Source organism: Ictalurus punctatus, chromosome 1, assembly GCF_001660625.3.
Source record: "Ictalurus punctatus breed USDA103 chromosome 1, Coco_2.0, whole genome shotgun sequence".
In the NCBI taxonomy this organism is placed as follows: domain Eukaryota; kingdom Metazoa; phylum Chordata; class Actinopteri; order Siluriformes; family Ictaluridae; genus Ictalurus; species Ictalurus punctatus.
In genome coordinates, this window is record NC_030416.2 from 13503052 (window position 1) to 13523058 (window position 20007).

At 39.4% G+C, this 20007-nt stretch overlaps 1 protein-coding gene across 1 annotated transcript; it reads right to left on the reverse strand.

Moving 5' to 3' along the window:
- Nucleotides 1-3116: 3116 nt before the first annotated feature.
- Nucleotides 3117-19316, reverse strand: si:ch211-257p13.3 (kinesin-like protein KIFC3). Its single transcript, XM_053681223.1, has 19 exons — nt 18628-19316; nt 18051-18147; nt 17426-17592; nt 17059-17311; nt 14797-14948; nt 14422-14487; nt 14165-14302; nt 12140-12337; nt 11509-11682; nt 11180-11327; nt 10113-10243; nt 9156-9267; nt 8847-9028; nt 7189-7293; nt 5961-6091; nt 5703-5823; nt 5472-5601; nt 4042-4271; nt 3117-3665 (listed from the first exon to the last, which is right to left on the reverse strand). Exons 1-19 carry the CDS (start codon nt 18724-18726, stop codon nt 3534-3536), a joined length of 2766 nt encoding a protein of 921 aa, XP_053537198.1. The 5' UTR covers nt 18727-19316; the 3' UTR covers nt 3117-3533.
- Nucleotides 19317-20007: the final 691 nt, after the last annotated feature.

Consider the following 20007-nt stretch of genomic DNA (forward strand, 5'->3'; position numbering starts at 1 on the left):
TTTCGATTATTCTTTTGCTGTTTGTCCGAGTTAGAATTAGAAGAAATTGGTATGTTAGTTTCTTAATAGGTGTTATTCATAGAACATGTTCAGCGGGTGTTACAGATGTAGATTAAGTCTAATCTAACACTCGGGTAATTATTGAATTTGTACATCTTCCAAATGTTGTCATTGTTTTGGAGCACACTAGCTTAAAAATAAACTTAAGGCTAACATATTCATACTAAAAGTCACAAAACTTCATTACTGATTTCATGTGGATGTTAAGTTGCTCTTTGTAAGCAGTTCAGTCACAAATGTTTAGTTTTAATGAATTGAAGGTCACCTCCAAAAGTCGCAAGGTTATAAATAAAGGAGCCAAGGGACGTTGTTAGATTTTATTTCTCTCTGGTGTAACTGATATACAAGTGATCAGGAACGTTTCAAGGCCCAAAGTCAGTTATTGTAGAAATCTGTAATGCTAAAGACAGTCCATGCGTTTATAAGGAAAACGCTGGTTCTCTTTTTGCCTTTAATAACAAGCTAATATAATACTTGTCTTTATTAAAAATCGCTTTACTCACCTGAAATATAGAAACCGAATTAAATCCTTTTTTGATTGAATAAATCATAATTTAGTGGTTATAATATGGCTGTGTGTTCACCTTCCATTCAGGAATCTACAATTTCTCATCATTCTGAGACCCAGCAATATGTTGTTCATATCAGATGAAATAAATATTGGTCCATCTACATTAAATCTTGTATATAAGTATTAATTTATCTACTAAGAGAAAATGGCACAAGCAAACTAAATTCAAAAACAATAGTTGAAATATTCACTAGTTCTATGGACAAAGCACCTAGTTTTATGTTGGAAATAAAGTGCATTTCTCATTCGCTACAATAATAATAATGGCTAATAAAACATCTGCTCAGGCCTTGAAGAAGAAACATCCTACAATAATCATTACTCACATTACTCTTTTATGAACCTCCCACAGACATTGCACAGAGAATTATTCAAATGACCTGATTATATAGAAGTAAACAATGCTGGGTTAAATGAGGAGAATTATGGAAACTTGATTTTACCACACACAGAGTGTGAAAGTGTGGTAGGTTCTGGCTCTTGTTTGTGTGGCAGCCTGGGAAAACTCTTCACGACCTTTTGGCATTTTCTTGCAAACAGAAAGCAGAGAAAAGATTAAAATGAATAAAACAATTTCCACATGCTTTTGGTGAAATAAATCGATCAGACAGAACATTAAAACCACCGACAGGTGAAGTGCATAACATTGATTATCTCGTTACAGTGGCACATGTTAAGGGGTGGAAGTTAATGTATTGGAAGCAGGGAAAATGGGCAAGTGTAAGGATCTGAGCAACTCTGACACTGGACAAATTGTGATGGCTAGACGACTGGTTTAGAGCATCAACAAAACATCAGGTCTTGTGGAGTGTTCCTGGTATGCAGTGGTTAGTGCTGACCAAAAATGGTCCAAGGAAGGACAACAGGTGAACTGTGACAGGGTCATGGGCACGCAAGGCTCATTGATGCACGTGAGGAGTGAAGGCTAGCCCGTCTTGTCCAAACCCACAGAAAAGCTACTGTAGCACAAAATGCTGAAAAAGTTAATGCTGGCTATGATTGAAAGGGGCCAGAACACACAGCTTGCTGTGTATGGGGCTGCATAGCTGCAGACCGGTTCAGAGTGTCCCTGCTGACCTCTGTTCACTGCCGAAAGCACCTATAATGGGCACGTGAGCATCAGAACTGGACCATGGAGAAATGAAAGAAGATGGTCTAGTCAGATGAATCACGTTTACTTTTACATCATGTGGACAGGAAGACTTCAAGGTTCATTGTACTGATTCATTGTTTCAGAAATTAAAACAAACTAAGATAAAACGAAGGCAACCTGAGTAAACACAAAATACAGTTTTTAAATGATAATGTTATTTACTGAGGCAAAAAAGTTATCCAACACTGGGCCTGTGTGAAAATGTATTTTCCCCCATAGTTACTAATTCCCCAAATCTATGAAACTGCATTCATAATGGGGTTCAGTTGGACTAGACACAACCAGGCCTGATTACTGCAAACCCTGTTCAATCAAATCAACACTTAAATAGAACTTTTTCAACAGCATGAAGTTGGTTAAAAGGTTTTACACAGTAACACACTATGCCTAAGTTGAAAGAAATTCCAGAAATGATGAGGAAGAAGGTGATTGAAATAAATCAGTCTGGGAAGGGTTACAAAGCTATTTCAAAGGCTCTGGAACTCCAAAGAACCACAGTCAGAGCCGATATCTCCAAATGGAAAAACTCAGCACAGTAATGAACCTTCCCAGAAGTGGCCGAAATTCCAAAAGTCCTCCAAGAGCAAAGCAACTACTCACAGCAACTACTTGCCAGGAAGTCGCAAAAGAGCAAAGGACAACATCAAAAGGATCTACAGGCCTCTCTTGCATCAATAAGTCAGTGCTCATGACTGCACTATCAGAAATACACTTGCATGAATGGAAGAGTAGTGAGGTGAAAGGCACTGCTAACCAAGAAGATCATTAAGGCTGATCTGAATTTTGCCAAAACACACCTTGATGATGCTCAAACCTTTTGGGAGAATTTTCTGTGGATTAATGAGTCGAAAGTGGAACCTATGGTCATATCATACCTATGGTCAAGCATGGTGGTGGAAGTGTGATGGTGTGGGGATGCTTTGCTGCTTCAGGGCCTGGGCAACTTGCAATAATTGAGGAAAACATGAATTCTGCTCTCTACCAGAAAATCCTGAAGGAGAATGTCCAGTCTTCAGTCCATAAGTTGAAACTCAAGCGCAACTGGATTATGCAGCAAGACAATGATCCAAGACAATTTTTGTAGTGGCCAAGTCAAAGGCCAAGTTCCTGTTCTTCCACAGCAATGCCTGATAGGTTTCCCAGACTGCCACACATTTGACAGTCTACCATGACTGCTCCTCAGTACACAGATATAATGGAGTGAACACAAAAACTAGCTTCATACAGTTACATAATCACAAAAGCTCTTAATCTTCTCCGCGTAGATCAGCTACTGACACACGTCACATCATTAACCTGAAAATGTCTAAAAGGGTCATTACAGCAGCATCCAGACGAGTGAGGAAGTGATGGCGGAAACCTAGAAAGTGACAGTACAGTCGTTATAGTGGATAAACTGTAATGACCTTTTATTTTTATTTTTTTGATGCACCCAAGAGTGTCCGATCAATAAAATGTCCTTTATCAAGCAGGACGGTGTGGTTTTCTAGTATCTGGTAAAAGTGCATTCTGCATATTGCACTCGGACATGCTGCACAGCCTGAAGAAAGGAGCCACTGCTGTTCATGCTATCAGGTATTAACCATGGCTCTTGAGAATACTGAGCAGTAAGAAATAGATGCTACTTGTGTGGCTTCCCGAACCATAGCCCTTAAAATAAAATGGAAGTCTCATTAGAAATCTCAGACAAAGCAAAAATAAAAACCATCCTGGATTTCTAGTTGCAGAAGTGTGCAGGTGCAGTTAGCTTTAGGAGTAGTTTTCACAATGGCCTCCACTTTCAATCTTGCGTGCAGCAGGGCCCAGCTCCACTTTACACACACGCTGCGCGAACTTCAGCGAACACAGGGTCTCTTCAACATTCCTCTCCAGTGAGGAAATCTGAAAATGATAAAGAAAAGCGTAAAGGGTTGGAGAGGTGAACTTGCACTGTGTGTGCGTTAGTCTGGTTTGATGCATCTCCTTGTGAGTGTTCAGATTGAGAAAATAAGCCTCTTTATCTTTATATGAGAGCATTCCTTTTTAAACAATTTACTTCCTGTGTGAAATAACTGATTTATTGCTGTAATAACCAAACGTATTACTACAACTAATAACCACTAAGGAGAAAGTAATGTACACAACATAGTTCAAGTTTCAAGAGATTATATATTTCTTAAATGCCGTTGTTTATCGCCTAAGTATCGTTGGGTATTTTATCCTCCTTACTCTTACTATTGTTATCTACTGCAGTACTGAATACAGACACATGCTTTACCTGCACCACCATGGCTGTTTTGTTGCCCTTGCCCAGTGAGTCCTGCAGCAGATATGTGAGGCGTGAGTTCCTGAAGGGGATGTAAGTGTGGCGGCCCCTCAGGGCCTGGATCACGTCTCCCAGTGCCAGCAATGAGCGATTGATGTTCTGGGCCTCCTTCAGCCGCTCACCCTCCGCACCTGACTTGGACACACGCTCCGAACCAGCCAGGTCCACCAGATTCAGCTTACCTGGAGCAGAGATGCACTGGAGGATTGGGCTTAATAGAAAGAAATCTGTTCATTCTACAGATATTTAACATAGAAAACTTGTGTTTAATCCCAAGCCTAAAGATGTCAAAGGTGGCTTTAGTCATTCTGGTCATTTTTAAAAATGGAGCAACTGAAGATAAATCTTTGGTTTTTGTGAAAGTGGTATGCAGGCTCTCTCATAGGACGAATTGTGCAAGCAGTGCAAGCTTATCTTGTTCACTAATTCAGCTGATATTTTTAGCCTATGACTAGGCTTAGGTTTTCTATGAGAAGAATCACAAGAGGCTCCTTGGACAAATGGCACATTCTCTTCAGTATATAATGTGAGTACAGTTGAATTACTTTCCATCCCACTCATTAGAATAAGGCATGTACCATACCTTGCATAAGTATTCACGCCTTTGAAATTTTTCCACATTTTGTAGTGATATAATCCGGAATAAGTGGATATAATTGGGATTATATATCATGCATCAATGCAAAATAGCCCATAATGGTGAAGTGTGGGAACAATTCTATATAGTTTGCAAACTGATTTAATAATAAACAATTTGAAATTGTGATTGCATAGGTATTCACCAACATTACACCAGGAATTAGTTCTGGTGCCCTACTATCTAGCTACTACTAGCTACTATGTGAAGTCATATAATTAGTTGAATGGAGTTGCCAAGTGATCTCAATATAAATAGATGTGTGATAAAATCTGGCACAACTGGGACTGCTTAAGAGGACGCCATCCACTGAATATCAGTGACTGGGTATGAAGGGATTTAGTCAGGACAAGCAAAAATTTATTAGAAATAATTTTGAGAATGTATTGTATTGATATTTCCCCCTTCATCCCACTTCAATATTATGGGACATTCTGTGTACAGTAGATTCATAACATAGTTTACATTTATGGCATTTGGCAGACGGCCTTGTCCAGAGCAACTTACATTTATGTCTCCGTTGTACAACTGGGGAGTTGAGGGTTAAAGCCCTTGCTCCAGGGCCTAACAGTGGCAGCTTGGCAGTGCTGGGATTTGAACGCACAACCAAGTCCAACATCTTAACTACTGAGCTACCACATAATCCCTATTAGGTTTGAGGTACTAATGATAAAAAATGTGGAAACATTCAAGGGGAATGAATATTTATGTAAGGCACTATATATATTTCGACTGTGACGCTGACCAGTGGTTTTGGTGCCAGTGGCGAGGTCTGTTCCCTGCACTGTGATGGTGAGCAGAGCATGTGAACGAGAGCTGTGCTGGTTCATTTGTGTTCCAAATGTTATCCTGTGTCTCCGCGCTGTTGCCAGAATCTGCAGGAACACACAATTAATAAATTACTAGATCATCCAGAAATATGTTCTTTATGCTTACAAGATTATTGATTGAAACTACAGTACACTGAGAGACTCACTTTTTTGATATGCTGAAAGTTTTTGACTTCTTTGATCCTGAGACCAGGCACATGTAGCTGACCTGTGCCATCGGGATTGATTTTGATGTCCAGCTTCTCTCCATCTTTACTCAGCAGGTCTCTGAGATTTCGAGGAAAAAGACAATATTTCATGTATATGATTTTCACCCCACTTGGTTTGTCAATACATTACTTGCAAGAGGAGATGAACAATTTGCCTCCGTTTCAATTTTCCAATTCTTAGACAGGATATGATACCTGAGAACCTCATTGTAGATCTCCACTGAACTGACATTGACCGTGTAGGTCCACATGTCTTTCCTTTCCTCGATCTCATTGAAAAGGTGCTTCAGAGCTCGCTGGTTGATGCCTGGGTTCTCCACAGGACCCTGGATAGTACGACATCTTATCATTTCTGTGCTCATATAGTGTGTATCGAGTTTTTTTTAAATATGTATACATGCAAATCCATGCAGTCAAATATCATATAGATAGGGGAAAAATAATCGAAGTACATACTAAAGACAAAATTTGTATGGAAAAATTATGCTATTAAGCATCTTAAAGAAGTATTACTGACTAATTAATGGACGTAGAGGTAAGGACAAAAGATTGCATCTATTATGGATTTTTTAAAATGTAAAATGTACCGTTAAAATTTTTTTTCTCTAACATAAAGCAAAATCAACAGAAAACTAAGTGTTGTGTCTTTCTTAGTGTGGTTTGAAGAAAGTAGTGCTTGTCGTCTGGCAGTGCTGTGTCAAAAAAAAACAAAAAAAACTGGTCTATTAATCAGTCCCTCCAGGATTTTGTGATCACAGAAATGAATGCAAAATCAAGTAAACTCTGCAATATTTGTAATATTTCAGAAATACCGCAGATTTGGGCCAAGATTCAGGCAAAGCCTTTAGATTCATGTGCACTGCACAAGTACGGCTAAAAGGTGTCATTTACCAACAAACATCACTGTGAAAGACCGTACAAAACAATTTCATGCAATTGCAATTTCGTCAATTCAAGTAGTTTTTGGCTAAAAAAAAAAAAAAAGAAAGAAAGAAAAGCAGAAAAAACTCCGCAAGTTGCATCACAAATTTAGAAAAAAAGCTGCAGGAAAATCAAGCATTTTTGTCTGCAGCAATCACAAAAAACCCCTAAAACCCTCCACGAAATCCTGCACGGACAAGTTACAGTTTAACATACATAGCTGTTTCATTTTTGTTGTAATTATGAAGAAGCACATCAAATGTTTTGTAACAAGTTGTTTCATCGTCTTTGTCTATGCAAAATTTTTGACCGTATGCATGAATTCCACTGGTTTGGTTCTGAATGGAGCTGTAACTTAATAAAACCACAACAATAAAGCATTTTCAGTCAAACAAAACAAAACAAAAAAAGTGGCCACACATGGATTGCAATGATCAGTTCACGACAACATGTTCCTAAATCTTTACTGGACTGCTTTTCCTCATCATTTAGGTCACTGTACCTCCATGGTGTAGGTCTTCCCTGAGCCTGTCTGGCCGTAAGCAAAGATGCAGACATGATAGCCATCTATGCAGGAGGTGATCAGGGGCTCGATTTCTTGGAACACCTGAGTATGGACATTGGACAGATAAGGACGTTTCATTGATTATTTGATTATGATCATTTATTATGTTTAGAAAATGTTACCAAGTTATACTTTCCTACTACTTTTTGTTTTTTCATAGTTTAGCTATGTCAGTCATTATTAGTCTCATTGTGCTATCAAGATTATACACATTCATGTGGTCGTCCTGAAATGAAACGTGATCAGTACTTGTTCTTCTTTTTAATTTATTTTCTTTGTATAGACATTTTAAACAGTAAATAGCGTTGCTAGTTCCTCTGTCTGTATTTTACTTCCTGTTCCTGTATTTATCAAGCTAGCCTGGTTTAGACTTTTGCCTTGGTTGAACTAATTTAAATTCTGGGCAGAACAGTGGAAACAGCACCTCACAGCTCCAGGGTAATCCTGAGCTCAGCTTACTTACTGTCTGTGTAAAGTTTCATTTGTTCTCCCTGTGTATGTGTTGGTTTTCTCTCGGTTCTCTAGTTTCCTCTTACCTCCCTGTTGCTGGGTGGATTGGCTAGACTAAACTACTCTAAAGCAGCATAGGTGAGAATGTATGTGTGTGTGTGTGTGTCTGCGCGTATGCATGGTATACTGAAATGTACAGAGGTCCCATAAAGAGTGCATCCCTGCCTCACACAGTGTTCCCGAATAGAATAAAGAATAAAGCGCTTACTGAATATGAACAAATGAATGAATAAATGTATCTGTTTGCGTTCTATAAAACATTCACAAATGCTTTATGTAAAAAGATAAATAAAGACACTTCACACATGTCCTACTGTCTCTGGGTCCCATGCGTTATAATAGTATTGAATACTATTCTAATACAGAAGGCCTCTAAGCTACTTCATGATCCAAGTATCACCACTACACTTCTTCCTGTGCACACATTTATAAACCAGTGTCAAAAAGATGAAGACACAAAGTGCTTTATATGTGTACAACAACAAGCAAAAGAGGAATCCTGTCTAATCATATTTTTTTTTTACCACAATGAACCATTATTTTCAGCTCAAATGGTGACCCACATACACAGGGTGCCCAAAAGTGTGTGTATATAACTTTAGTTGTGCTGTCTGTTTTTATCTCTGTACCGATGTTATTATGGAGAGGTGTGAATTGTTTGCCCAGCTCACCCCCCCCCCCCCCCCCCTTCTCCCATCGCCCTGATACTCTACACACAGGAACCAAACAGTGTTAGAGATGTGCGGCAATAAAATAATTCATTTGTTTTTACTGATTAGAAATGTCCAGAAAAGGTTAAGAATGCCTTTGACAAAAGAAAAGTGTATTGAAATCATTCTCATGGATGGATCAGGAATCCGTCACAAAGTTCCGAAGGACTTTAACAAGAAACATGCCGAGCACATCACACACGCACAACACTGCTGCCAAACTTATTAACAAATTCAACAAGACTGGAAGTGATACCGACCAACCGAGAAGTGGACGTCCACGAACATCCACTGACGAAGACACAACTGATGTGGTGCTAGTATACATAGTCCACTATGTACGGAGACTTCTCTGACACCCTGTAGAATGCTTACCTCCTCTTGAGTAGCCTGAGGGTGAAAGACTTTGTCCAATTCAAAGGTCTTTGCTTTGCCCTTACTCAGGACAGTGAGAGCAGATTCATTGTGTGGGTCCGTGGTCACAGCGACGGCCTGGCATTCGTCATGCTGGTCCTCTTTTAGGACTGGTTTCACACGGCACAGGACACGGATGTTGCCTGATGGAAGAGACACATAATGACGTTGCTTTCTTGAATTTGACTAAACAGAAGAAAAACTTTGGTTTAATGTGTATGCATACAGAATAAGAAATATTTATTAGATATTATTAGAAACACAGGCTACCTTTCAGCTCTACCAACTGCTCGTGGTATTTCCTGCGAAGGGCAACCTCTTTCCTGTATTTCTCCAGAAGGTCCTTATTGGCCTCGGACATTTCATTTACTGCTGCTGAAATCTGCGAATGGGTCAGCACAAAACATCTCGTAGAGAAAAAAACACACTGATACTGACTAATTAACCATTCATAACTGTCAAACATCTGTAGAGACAACATATTCAATTCACACTAACTATAATACACAACAGCAGGATTGGTGTGTGTGTGTGTGTGTGTGTGTGTGTGTGTGTGTGTGTGTGTGTGTGTGTGTGTGTGTGTGTGTGTGTGCATTGATGAAGCTGAATCTCTATCTCCAAACTGCTTTACTAATGCACACACACTGTTTATCATTATGAGACCATTCCCAGTCTTTTACACTAGTAACTACTCAACTTTAGTCTATGGGCTAGTGTTAAGAGCTTTATCCTTTCCGAGTATACTGTATAATCTCCTATGTAGTGTATTACACATAAAAGTGAAATGTAAATGAACATTAATCCAAAAGATGTCCATCTGTTATTTGCAATTGCAATTTAATTGCGATTATAATTTTTTATTTGCAATTTTTTTTCACAGTTTAGTGTTCACCTCTGTCCTTCATTACTAACCTCATTGTGTCTTATCAATTGTTTACTGTATACACCCCTGTGTTTGTCCTGCTCCTTTACAATTCTTACTAAATTAAAAGTTCCACTAGTATGTTACACGTTCAGAATAATATCATAAAGGTTTTTTTTTTTTTTTTTTTACATGCAAAATAAAACCTCTATTAATATTAGCTCCATATTATTGCATGGACAAGTTGTAGTATTGATTTTCTTCCAATAAAAAATAAAATCTCATGGCAGCAGGAATCAAGACTCATTTATTGATCTAATTGAATCATATTTGGGGGTTTTATCATACATATAATTTCTTCTTGCCTGATGTTTCGCCTCCTTGATGGCCGATCCATAAAAGTCAGCAAAATTGCGGACCTGACTGCGCAGGCTGGCATAGTCTGTCTTCATAGAGCGCAGGGTGGGAGGGAGAGCATTCAGCCGCTGCTGTAGAGCTGATAATCACACACACATACACAGAGTGAGACTGTAACTCAAGCATAAAATTTAAATCTGCTACTGTTGTCATGAGAGTTAGAAAGGTCATGTTCAAACAGTGTTTTGAGATCATTACAGCTGTGACACCAATACAGTACATTTACATGGATAACAATATTCTGATATTAACCCGATTAAGACGATACTCTGATTAAGAAACTAGCATGTAAACAGCGATTATTGATGACCTTAATCTGATTAAAGTCATACTTGGAGTAAACACAAATCGAATTAAGACGTGGAGTATTCCTGTTTTAGTAGCATTATAGAAGTGTATTACAGACATGTAAACACCTTAAATCCCACTATTAACATCGTGTGGGAGTTTTCACCGCATTTTGCAACAGGACACGTTCACACACGGCAGTGCTCAATCATTTGACGACAAACAAGAGAACACGGTTGCGTCCCAAACCGCGTACTTACCTATTATGTAGTAGGGGAAATACACATATATATATAGTAGGTAAGTACGCGGTTTTGGACACAGCCCACAGCTTCAAGCAGTCGTCTATTTGCATGTACAGTATGACAAATTATTAACTGCACTTGAAGCATTAATGAAATTAAAAATAAAAACACCCAAAACTGTATACGGTACCATAATGAAGATGAACTCTATGTTGATACGTGAAATTCTGGAGAGAACGTCGGACGGCGTGGGGACGTAATGACGTGTGCCGTTAATCGATCTACGTTGTATAACGTGCAACATGGGAACATGAGTATTCTAAAAGCAACTCATGTAAACACCTTAATCACAATATTGTCTTATTCAGAACAAGGTTAATAATTAGAGTACTGCTGTCCATGTAAACGTAGTCATAGAGTCCGGGTACAGAGAAAGTTAGCATGGAGTACTCTGGTATGGTATAGTGTTAATGCAGACTCACTCATGAATTGATCCTGCAGGCTCTGAAACTGCTCCTGTGAACAGTTTGCAGCAGCTTTCACAGCCTCATCTTTTTTTTCCTCCAGATGCTCGATCTCCTTCATCAGCTCTGCCTGTAGAGTCCCAATCTCTCTCTCATATGCAGCAATCTGGGGTAAAAATTCAGACCCCATTACAGTGACTCCATTGCCCTGCGCAGGAGCCGTTGTTCTTTGCGTTGATCAAATATGAATAAATCTCATGAGCAAATATGACCAATATGATTTCAACTTCAGATGGACCTTTAATGTCAAACTCTATCCAGATTTTTGATTCAAGTGCTAAAATTACCTTATGCTGAAGATTGCAGCTAACTTCATCAGAGAGCCTGATTTTCTCCTCCAGCTGTTTGCATCGTTCTTTTTGACTGGACAACCTGTGTTTTAGCTGTTCGTTTTTCTGTCTGGTCTCAGTGAGTTGCCTCACTGTTGAAGGCGACTCCACTTCCACCGTCTGAGTGACATACTGTGAGAAAATAAAATTAAAGTGAATCCGACTACCATCAATCTTTATGTACAATTGAAGATCAATGCACATGTTTGTTTGTGCTCTTCTGTGTAACAGATAGAGATGTTAACTTTCATTTAAGTTTACAGAGCACAGCACAATAAAAATATTAGGTGAATTTAGCAAAGTATATATATATATATATATATATATGTATGTATGTATGTATATACAAGTTCCCCTTTGCTCTATCTATCTATCCATCCATCTATCTTATTATACAGTTTTCTATCTTTAAGCTCATTATTCGTTAACTGCTGTGAATTAATGAACCTAATAAGGAATGTATAATTATATTTATAACAGTGAGGCATAAATATATAGCCTGAAGCTGTTGGTGAGTATAATATACTTTTGCATGTTCTCAATCAATAGACATCAAAGGATAACTATAGGAAGTATAGTGTGCTCTCACTTTCACTATAGGCTCCTTGCTGCGTTCCTTGTCCAGCTCGAGCTGAAGCTCTTTCACTCTCTCATCTCGTCTCCGGAGCTCCTCTCCCCTGCACCACTTGTCCTGCTCGCTCTGGCGCTCCAGGTGTGAAAGCTGCTCAACCCGCTGCTGCAGAGTGCTTTCCAGCTGCAGAACGCGGCTGCGCAGGTTCTCATTCTCCTGCACAGCCACAGCAAAATGGATCAACAGTGAAGCCGCTGCAAGCAGATCCTTGAACAGCAAAAGCTGATCTGTGAATTCTTGGTCTCTAAGATTAATTGTTTCCAGCATAGTGAAGCCTGTTTAACCATGTCAACACGATTACTGTATGTTAAATGCACACTTGTGCTAGCACCTTTATTACACCATTATATACAGCACTGTGAAAAAGTATTTGCTCTCATCCTGATTTTTTTTTTTTGCTTTTGTGTATATCTCATACTCAATAGTTTCAGAAATTAAAACAAAATCTAAGATAAAACAAAGACTACCTGAATAAACACAAAATACAGTTTTTAAATAATAGTAAAGCATAAATGTGGTAGCACGTACAACTACTCTGATCAGCCATCCTGAACCTTTGTGTTGCACATGTTCACGCCTTCTACTTGCATTATATGCAGTTCATAGCTCTGTATACAAATGCAATATGTTCCTGCAGGTACACTTTGTCTCACTGTGTCTGTATACATAGCAGTGATGTCAATCAAAATGTATTTGATTTGACCAGAAAGATCTGTTCTACTATAGCGTGCATTCTTGCTGGTACGCTGCCTCATGTTGGGGTAAAAACTGACAAACGCTATTTGTTACATAAATTGCCCATACTGTATATTTACAGATGATTCACAACAGCTCAGGGAAGGTCAAACATATATATATATATATATATATATATATATATATATATATATATATATATATATATATATATATATATATAAGGAGATGGAGATGTTTTAATGATCAAGGATTTTTCAGGCCACGAAATCAGTTGAAGAAATCTAAGAGAGTGTGCATAAGATGTCTGATGGCCAGAAATACTATTTACTCAGTTTACTCAGACTTGTAGTTTAGTAGTATTCCAATAAAGTTCCTTAAATGTATTATGTTGCTAATGTGATCTCTGAGCTTGTGAACGGTGTGTGTGTGTGTGTGTATGTGTGTGTGTGTGTGTGTGTGTGTGTTTGGACTGAAAAAGGTGATCTTGGTAAGCAATTTGACAACACTGTAGTAAATATTTTCGGTGCATCAAAAAGTGTGCTCGTTAAGATACCAGCAGACAAACTAATCCAGCACAGATTAGTGCATAAAAAGTCACCAAAATGAAATATTTGAGTAAATAAAAAATGAGTCGGAAAACTGCAGGAAGGTCCACTTTTTGAAAAAAAAAAAAAAAAGGACCCCCCCCCCCCCCCCCCCTTCCACTATGTTGTCTACAGGCCTGATATACAGTACATATTTTCTACATAATAGTTGTACAAGTTGGAAACAGGTTTGAAATTTTGGAAGATGATTACTATACAGATTATTATCTTTTCTGTTTGTTTTATGCTATTGTTATAATACAATCCTAGAAATAGTGTAATAATGCACATGCACATTCAGTTATCAACATTGTACCAAAAATGTATCAACATTGTAGTAAAGCCTAAGCAAACCAATAATTTGATATGGCAAAAAGCCAAAGTTCTTGTCATATCGTTTAAACAACAATCTCTATATCAAATATACTACTACTACTACTACTACTACTACTACCACTAATAATAATAATAATAATAATAATAATAATAATAATAATAATAATAATAATAATAATAATAATAAAAATAATAATAATCAGTTCAGATCATTTCACACTGGCAATTATGTAATAATGTAATATATATATAACCTTCGTATACAGCGTGCTGGGTATCATAACCCAAAAACTGGCCTAGATACATGCTCATCCATATTTACAGGAAGATGATAAGGACCTTAAAAAAATCCAGTAAGTCTCACCTTAATGAGCAATGAGCTGGACTGAGACGGGATGATGGACAGCTGCTGCAGGAGACCCTGAGTCACTGACAGGCTCTGTTTCAGACTCTCATTCTCAGCTGACAAGCACAGCACACGCTTTTCTGAGTCTGTTGCTCCCTAAGCCAAAGCACAAAAGCCCCAGCTCAAATCTTGCCATGTGAATAATTTTAGGAATGGATTCTACTTCATAATCGCTGTTATTCTTCAGAGAAGGTGTGACAGAGAAGAGTGCTTACAGATGCAATGCGGAGTTTGGATATCTCTTCTTCTCGCTCCTCAATGCAGCTCTTCAGCTCATCAATCTATGAAGGAGAAGGAGAATGAGGTCTGGGACATTTTTCTTAGGCTGGAAAGATGCAAAGACAGTGTGGGTGTACAAATGAAAGAAAATACAAATATATGTGGATAGATGGTATTTTGGACCTCTTGGATAAGCTGAAGTAGAGCTGTACCTGCTATTAGAAGGCCTGGAAACTGGGGCATGCAGGGAGGGATGTTGGCCTGGAAATGGGATGGATGAAAGATGGGTAAAAATGACATCATGGGGGAAGAGAGAGAGAGAGAGAGAGAGAGTGAGAGAGAGATAGAGACAGAGAGAGCATTAGTATTACCTGCTGTTGGAAGGCTTGTACTTTGGAGTGGCGGTCCTGCTCTCTCTGCTCAAGTTGTGAGTGGAGGAGACGCAGCTCGCCTCTCAGCAGACTCCTCTCTCCTTGCAGGCCACACAGAGACTGCACCAGCTTATGCAGGCCCGGAGATCCTGCTACACACACACAAACACACACACGCACACACTAATTAATAATAATATTCAATTTCCCTGGCATTGCGTTGTACTGTACATACTTTCAGTATTATTATTATCATCAAGTATAATTATCATCATTATGATCATTATCTAATAAATCACATCACCACAATGTGTGATTATGGAGTGATTAGCATCTAAAACATACAAGTTTAAAGTTTAACTAACATGTAGAATATTTCAACATCACGCCATCAGTGAATATAAATTCATCATTGATCTTCAGCAATTGCACTATCCTGGTCAGGGTGGTGGTAATTCTACTGGGCGCACTGGCAGGAGATACAATCTAGATGAGTACCACTGCAGAGTACTCATTCATCCACACACTCATTTATGCTTAGGGGCAATTCAGCACAATTTAGGGGCAAATCCTTTCCATGTCTATATATAACAGCAACGTGAGTGCATCTGCCCTCTTATTGTAAGTGCACTTTGAAGACTAAGAGAAGCTGAAACCGCTATGTTTTATTCAAACTATTCAAATGTCACACACGGTTGTCGGTGTTGGTGCCATCTGAGAGATCTAATTCATTTATGTGTAATTTCCTCTGGCAGTGTTGCAATGCTTCAGTTTGAGCGATACTGTAGATCATCTGGTAGCCCACAGAAAAGCGTGATGTATGTAATCACTTGATGCATCTAAATCACTTGAAGCAGCTAGGTCTAGACATCTTTATCAGTTATTTTTGACATTTGTTCCTCATGCGTCACCTCTTACCAATGTAATCTGATGAGGAAATGAATAACTTGTTCTCTGCTCTGGCTTGGGTTGACTGCTTCTTTGCATTTCAGCAACAACTCCGTCCAGAAACTGACTAAGCAGTTGGACCTTTTCCAGCATGTGCCCTTAAAATCACACTACCCTATAAAGATCTTCCAGATAAATTCATTTGAGTGCACAGACCAGTCGATAATATGAAACCTGTCATTGAAAGTTTTATACAAGGCGAAGGAGCTGCAAATCTCATTGGTTAAATATGTAATGAACATCCGACTGATGCCTACTGTTAATATGCCGTGAAATATAGTAGCACATTCCAACCTGCAAATGCAGGCCATGCATCTGATATTCAGGGGAAGTGGGTGGTGTACTGTATGTACATGGTATCTCTTATTTGTACATTCATTTGTAATTCAGAAGCTCAGAAAGACGTTACAAGTAGGACGGGCTGCTGACCGAATGTAAAGATGTGATGCATGTGCGGTTTTTATAGCAGGCGAGATAAGATTATGTGCACTATGGATTCTATTAAGACCATAAACAGATTGGTAGCCAAATTATGTCATTTTGTTTTTTAATGTGGATTAGTATTTTTGCTCCATCCCTGTAAAATCATTGAGTCAAACCTGCCCACCCCATGGTAAAATGTGGGACTACGTCCCTGATTATACGTATTGATTTTACTTATTGTAAACTTCTTGGAGTTCCTGAAAAATTCAATCTAAATATAGTGTAATGCTTTAGAACGTTCTCATAGATATCACTGCGATGCAAAGAGTTTCTGATATTAGCTCTCAGGGAATGCTATGCATGCTCTCCATTCAGATCACTGAATACAGGACATTTTGTAGGGAATAGTGCACAAAGCACAATCCTTTTAAGTTGCTCGCATTTGCTCTTCCAAGGTTCTTCTCTCTCCCCTCCCCCTCTCACCTTCTATTGCCACAACCAAAACCCCTCCCTGTTTCCATACATCTCGGGGTAGCACTCAGTAGATCTGAACCTTTATTAAAGCTCCACACAAACAACAGCTATCCATAACTCACTAAGGTAAATGCTAGCATTTTTTATTTTAAAAAAAAAAGAAAGAAAGAAAAACTAAAAGAATAGTCGTTACTGCAGACCAGTGTTTTCGAAGTTCAATCAGGCATGTTACTGTAAACGTGAAATTACTCAATTCTGAGATGCTGTAGACTTTAGCAGGCGGGGCCTAACATCCTTAGTGAATGAATATTTATGGTTAAAAGTGTACCATATGCACCGCCTGTTCTGTCTGAATTTTTAAAGAAAAAAAAAGAAAAGAAAAGAAAAAGAAAAACAAAGTCACACAGACGTCCTTACTGTCGTTATCAGGTGAAGGGGTCTGCTGCTGAGCAATGGCCTCCTCCAGGCTGTGAATGACGCTCCTCTTGTCACGGAGGCGCTGCCTGTAGGAGCTGCGCAGGGCTTTCATCTTTCGCCGGTGCTGCACACGATGTCTGCACAGCTGCATGCGGTACTGCTCAGCCTGCTGCTGCAGCTGTTGCAGATGGGAGTACTGCTCCAGGAAGCTCAGTAGATGAGACATCACAGCCACCAAAGGAGACTCGAACACCTGCAGACCGACATATGAGAAATTACAGCTGTGTTACATTCATTACTACTATGCTTTATTTGCGCATACTTATTGCTATTCCTGCAGATATGAGCTTGAGATACAGCTCTTTACCTTTTCCCCTGTCTCGGTGTGGACGCTGGAAACTCTCTTCTTTTCCGTTTCCTGTTTGAAGGAGAGGAAGGCTGCCAAAGGTGTCTTGGCCGGGACGGTATAACTGTCATCAACGTCGGCATCTTCATCACTGAGAGACAGTTCATCGCTGTCACTGCTGCTGCTGCCTGGGATAAAACCCATCAATATGACCATCAGGTTTATGTGAATATGACGATGAATGATTATTTTTATGATAATCAGAACACTAGAGGTACCAATACTGAAACCTTGAGTATCAGCCAATATCGATATCCATCATATATGCTTTAAACATTTACAAAAAAAATTGAAACACTTAAAAAATAGAGGAAAAAATGCACAGCTAAAAACATGGCTTACACAAAGCCACAATGTTCACTTACATTGCAAATATAATAAAGTGTAAAGAGCAAATATCATTTTAAAGTGATCCAAACAACACATACAATCAAGTTTCTTTGTATGTAAACATTTACAGTTCCATTTGTTACAGGATTTGATCAAATTCATTCTTTTTTTTTTCCTCCGATATATGATCCACCATTTCTTCGCTGGTATCGGCCCTGGGTATCGGCTCAGTGCCATCTCTAATTATAACACTTACTTGAATCACTGATTCTGTCAGACTGCCTTTTTCTCAACTTGGGGGTGTGGCTACCTTTCCTCCTGCTCCCTGTTTCCATGGAAACATGTCCAGGCTCCTACAGTGTGAATGCATACGTGAGAAGAATGTGATGTAAGAGTCAAACTCCATTGGTGTTAACAGTAATATCAGTAATAGCAGTAAATTTACATCTGACCATGTGTCTTCAAGTGCCACTGAGACGTCATTTTCAAGCGGTGTCACATTACATTTTTGGTCCTTCAGCAATACTTTAGCGCAGATGGAAGATGTTTATTTATGAATGTTAAAAGCATCTAGATCAGGGTATCAGATCTGATCAGCTAAGCGCTGGTCTCATTTAATGACAGAGACTAATTGATTAAATGGAATTAGGTCAACTTCCTGTTTGGATGGAATGAAAACCTGCAGTTACAGTAATACCTGGTAGATAGGACTGGCACTACACATTACATGACCAGTGATATTCAGTGACCATAATACAGAACACATTTGGAGTAAGTAAGAGTATACTGAATTTGTGTATGTGTGTGTGTGTTCTTTGTTTAGATATACATACCTCTGTGGTCTCTCCACATGCCCCATCAAGTGCAGTGTCCTCTTCCTTCTTAAAAACAGTGTAGAAGATGTAGACCAGCAGAGAGTAGAAGGCATACATCTTCCACGAGGTACACTTTACCACACTGTCAGCTGTGGAAAACACACTCTGGTTTCTTTAGAACATCCCCCACTCAGCTTGCGCTGCAACACACACACACACACACACACACACACGGACAAGCGATACCCGGCTAAACATACTGTATCTGCAGTCTAGAGTAATCATATCCATGTCATATCCCCATCACCTGCAGAAAAAAAAGAGGAGCAGATTAATCCCATCTGCTGGATCAAAAGACATATATCTCCTCTGTGAAAAAGCTGATGATGGGTTGAAGCCGAGCTTCTGCTTACTCAGCATACAGAGGACATTTCATTGCTACTCTTTGTCCTTGCAGTGGAATGAATTGTTTAGCTCCCTGAGGTCGCCTGCAGTCTTACCCATAGATCAAGCTGCTCCAGCAGCAGCATTCTCCTCTCTCTACATTCTTCTGGCGCCGATTGCAGCTCTACGTGGTGCTAATGAGCCCGAGCTCTTCTGCCTCTTGATTTCTTTCTACTCCTCCCCCTCCTTCTCCAACACGGACACTGTGTGCCTCTCTACTTTCCTCCTCCCTCACTGACGCCAGCTGCAGAGAGTGTACTCAGTGTTGTCGTAGTGAGCCCTGCAGTGTCAGGAGGTCTGCGTTAATACAATGGAACGATGTTCAACAAGAACCTGTTAATGGATGACGCATTTCATATGTCCGTTGTTCCATAAGAAAAGACTACAGTGAGGCATGCTGATTTAGGAAAATAATCAACACTGGAGTGGCGTAATGGGGTCCGACCCAAAGCGAAGTTGATTATATTCCAGTAATAGTGTTTTACTCCACTTATATCACAGCAAAGTTTCAACAATTACATGTTTTAGTTTATTAAACAATAACATACTTTTAGCTGTTTATAGTTCCATTTAATGTTGTGGAACATCCATGAGTAGGGGCATGGTGGCTTAGTGGTTAGCACATTTGCTTCACACCTCCCGGGTTGGGGGTTCAATTCCTGCCTCCGCCCCTGTGTGTGTGTGTGGAGTTTGCATGTTCTCCCTGTGCTTTGGGGGTTTCCTCTGGGTACTCTGGTTTCCTCCCATGTGTTGTAGACATGTGTGACTGGCATTTCCAAATTGTCTGTAGTGTGTGAATGGGTGTGCGATTGTGCCCTGCAATGTCCAGGGTGTCCCCCACCTTGTGCCTCAAGTCACCTGGGATAGGCTCGAGGCTCTCCATGACCCTGTGTAGGATAAGCGGTACACAAAAAGGATGGATGGAACGTCCATGAGACAAATTAGTTCCCATTA

Bases quoted from the DNA above. Each gene is read 5' to 3' on its own strand.
- si:ch211-257p13.3 (XM_053681223.1), bottom strand. From the start codon at position 18,726: ATGTATGCCTTCTACTCTCTGCTGGTCTACATCTTCTACACTGTTTTT. The intron at 11,328-11,508 runs GTAATTTTAGCA...TTTTTACCCCAG, and splicing joins GCTGCAATCTTCAGCATAAG to ATTGCTGCATATGAGAGAGA. The intron at 7,294-8,846 runs GTAAGCATTCTA...GTCCATACTCAG, and splicing joins CTCAGGCTACTCAAGAGGAG to GTGTTCCAAGAAATCGAGCC.